At 43.8% G+C, this 3,686-nt stretch overlaps 1 protein-coding gene across 1 annotated transcript in view; it reads right to left on the minus strand.

Moving 5' to 3' along the window:
• si:ch73-1a9.3 (non-histone chromosomal protein HMG-like) overlaps window positions 1-3,404 on the minus strand; it is a 6,614-nt gene extending 3,210 nt beyond the window's left edge. Inside the window, exon 1 of the mRNA XM_037687621.1 lies at window positions 3,211-3,404. Coding sequence (XP_037543549.1) covers window positions 3,211-3,228 — 18 coding nt within the window. The 5' untranslated portion in view covers window positions 3,229-3,404. The remainder of the gene's footprint in view (window positions 1-3,210) is intronic.
• Window positions 3,405-3,686: the final 282 nt, after the last annotated feature.

Here is a 3,686-nt window from a genome sequence, read left to right on the forward strand (position 1 = left end):
GACTCTGTCTCTGATCACATGACTCCGATCACACGACTCTGTCTCTGTTCACATGACTCCGATCACAGACTCAGTCTCTGATCACATGACTCCGATCACATGACTCTGTCTCCGATCACATGACTCCAATCACGACTCTGTCTCCGCTCCCATGACTCTGTTTCTGATCACATGACTCAGTCTCTGATCACATGACTCCGTCTCCGATCACATGACTCCGTCTCCGATCACATGACTCTGTTTCTGATCACATGACTCTGTTCTTGCTCCATGAACTGTGGAACTGAGAGACGGTTGAGCTGCACGTTGTTTTTTTTTTTTTAGCATTTTGGCTAGCTAGTATTGCGTGCAGCTAATTAGCGTCACAGCAGAACCGACAGGTGGAGGGTGTGAGCAATTCGGTGTGGTGTTCGGCGCGCTCGGTTCTGTTAAAGGGGCGGGGCGTCCTGACGTATTAGTCATGAAATTAGCATATCATCATATCATTTTTTTGCCTGGGCAAGCTTTTTTTTTTTACTGGTATTATCGTGAACGAGATGATATGGCCCAGCCGTAATTCAAGGTATTCCTCAATTAACTTGTTTTTGATCTTCAGACATCCTTATTTTATTTTTTCTTTATTACTTTGTTAATAAAAACCCTTTTTGTATCACTTCCCTTCTAATGCACGAAATGGGTCAAAAACGACCCGCATTCATTTTCCAGGTTTCTTCATGCGTGGTCGAGTGTTTCTGTGATATCGTTTTGAAATAAATTAATTTTATCATTTACTTTTCCAAATATGCAGTAAATATCTTGTTTTTGTTCAGCACAAATCATCATTTTTATTTTTCAGCTTTTGTAATTCTACATCAAGTTTACACACGTGTCAGAAACAACACGCATGCATTTTTCATCTTGTCTGCTGATTCCTCAGAGAACTTTACTAATTGTGTTTTACGTGAATGTTCTGTAACGTCCCAGAGGCAGCTTGTTGTGACTTGGAGCTTTATAAACTGAACTGAACGAGACAGGAGGGCCAAAGCAGCTCTGCCCAGTGTCAACTGGTCCCAGGGGCCAGCCGTGTGCAACGAGCACAAACACTCCGTGGTCGTTTGCCAGGCATGTAAATATTAACGTGGCAGTTTGAGTGATGCGTTCAATTGTTTTATTTTGTTGCTCACATGTCACCAGTTTACACCTGTTAAACCAGATAACGTCCAGTTCAGTAGCTGTTACCAGTTATCAGGAGGTGTGTGACAAAATGACAAACAAATATTACATAAAGAACTGTTTGACCCCGTTCACTGCTCAAGTAATTACCTGAAACAAAGTTTTATGACAGTATTAAGACTTTTAATTTTAAATGACACTTGGATGACCCATGTGTAGTAATATAAAAAGTATTTTTGTTCATAAAGTAGGAAATTAAAAAATAAATGAATGATCTGTGGTAATTAAAAACAAGATATTTAAAGAATGCTTGGATTATTCAATTATAAAATAAATTGATTTAAAACAGGGCAGCACGGTGGTGCAACTGGTAGAGCTGCTGCCTCTCAGCGAGCAGGTCCCTGGTTCAAATCCCGGTCCAGGGGCCTTTCTGGGTGGAGTTTGCATGTTCTCTCCGTGCATGCGTGGGTTTTCTCCGGGTACTCCAGTTTCCTCCCACAGACCAAAAACATGCATGTTAGGCTGATTGGTAACTCTAAATTGTCCCTAGGTGTGAGTGAGAGAGTGAATGGTTGTTTGTCTCTATGTGTCCCTGTGAGCAACTTTAAGTTTCAATAGTTCCCAGTTTCTGCCATTAATCTTTTATATTTGATTTAACTGGCTCATGTTTCAGCAGTGAACAGTTTCCAATAAGAATGTGTATAAACCTTAGTAGAAGCAGAGTGCACAGGGATGAATACGGAGACTGCACTGTTGTAATAATATTAACTGACGTTTTATCAATGTTCAGATTATCGGAAATCAACCAAAAATCTAGTTGTGATTTCCAGGTGGAACTTTTGTTACTGCGTCAGTGCCTCCACACATCGACAAGTTTCAGGTTTACATTCACTGCAGAAGAGCTGCGTGGGGGCCAACAGTCCATGTTGTGATCGGGTATCACGTTCAAGTCTCCCCCTGAAATACCAAAGTTATTAGATGCGCCTTGAATACATTTCTCCAACGTGTCCGATTGTTATCCTCTGTGAGTTGTAGCCAAATACGTTAACAATTACCAATACACACTTCTCAGTAGAACAATTACCAATACACACTTCTCAGTAGAACAATTACCAATACACACTTCTCAGTAGAACAATTACCAATACACACTTCTCAGTAGATCCCACTTGAAAGATGAAATGACCTGAGGAATCACATTTTGTTCAAAGCTGCTCCTTGAAAAGTTGTGCTTCAAAGTATCGACACCAGCAGATTCATTCAGCCTGAATCAGGCGTGTGGTTTAAACTACGTCACGTGGTGGAGCTCTCCCGCTCGTGACACGCCCACAGTCTAATTCCGGAAGGGATGGGGAAACCCCGCCCCCATCCGTTCACTGGCAATAAATGCCAGCGTCGACGGAGTTCCCGCCACAAATTTAAGGAGTCACAGACGCGCGCGGCCGTCGGCCTGCGAGCAGAACACACTGGGAGCCCAGCAACAGCACCAGTGTGACGGAGGCTCGCCATTACACAACCTCCAACTGTACACGACGACCGCCGAACAGCCATTACACTTTAAACACACGAACCATGTTCACAACACACCGAACCGACACACTCAGGTAAAATTAACGGCGCTTTAGTTACTCTTACAGTGAACAACTAGTTAACGCCCTCCAGTAAACGAGTTCTTAATCTACGACGACGTTAAGACCGAGAAACTTGTCTCAACCAGGACGACTGAAGGAAATGATCAATATTCCGCCAACTTCACGGAGCAGCCTCGTGTCGACACAAGACGGAAAATGTTTGTCCCATGGACACGTACGATGAGGCACATGTCTATTTTAGTCGTGTCTGAAGCAACAAAAGCAATGGCGAGGAACCACCTGGCACAAAGATGATCGCCAGAGCAGCCGTGCACTCCGACCAGCTACCGCCTGCAGGCACAGCTTCACTCGGAGCACAACACGGCCGTTTGCAGCTCTGCCTCTGGACCAACATGTTACAGCTTCACCATTACAACTGTTATAAATACCGTATTACTCAACGGATGAAAGATGTTCGTCTACTCACTTTGCTCCTTTTAGGCATTGTGTGGAGAGCTTTATAAATTTAAAAAGAAAGGAAAAAAGCGCCGAACGGTACTAAATACAGAAAGAAACAGTGGTATATTCTGGATAAAGCTGTGCCAATACAGAGAGACTCGGTGCAGCGAGACGTTACTGCTCCATTGGAAGGAAAACTAGCTCAAACCGGATTGGATTCTCCCCCTCCCTCCCTATTCAAACCCTTATACTTCCTGCGTGATTGACGGCGCTACGCCCCGCCCATTGCGCACGGTGATTGGTCTTTGTGGCGGAGAGCGACAGGGTTTCAAATTTTTGCTCATACCCGAGTGGCTACATCACACGTCAATCAACAAACTGGCCTGCAGTGTTGCCAGATAGGGCGGTTTACCGCAAATTGAGCGGTTTTCATTCAGATTTTGCGATTTGGAGTCAGATCGGCGGTTTTTGAGTTTCTATTAAACACATTTCAAAGAATCATTC

Source organism: Nematolebias whitei, chromosome 14 (assembly GCF_014905685.2).
Source record: "Nematolebias whitei isolate Nwh7 chromosome 14, NemWhi1, whole genome shotgun sequence".
Classification (NCBI taxonomy): Eukaryota; Metazoa; Chordata; class Actinopteri; order Cyprinodontiformes; family Rivulidae; genus Nematolebias; species Nematolebias whitei.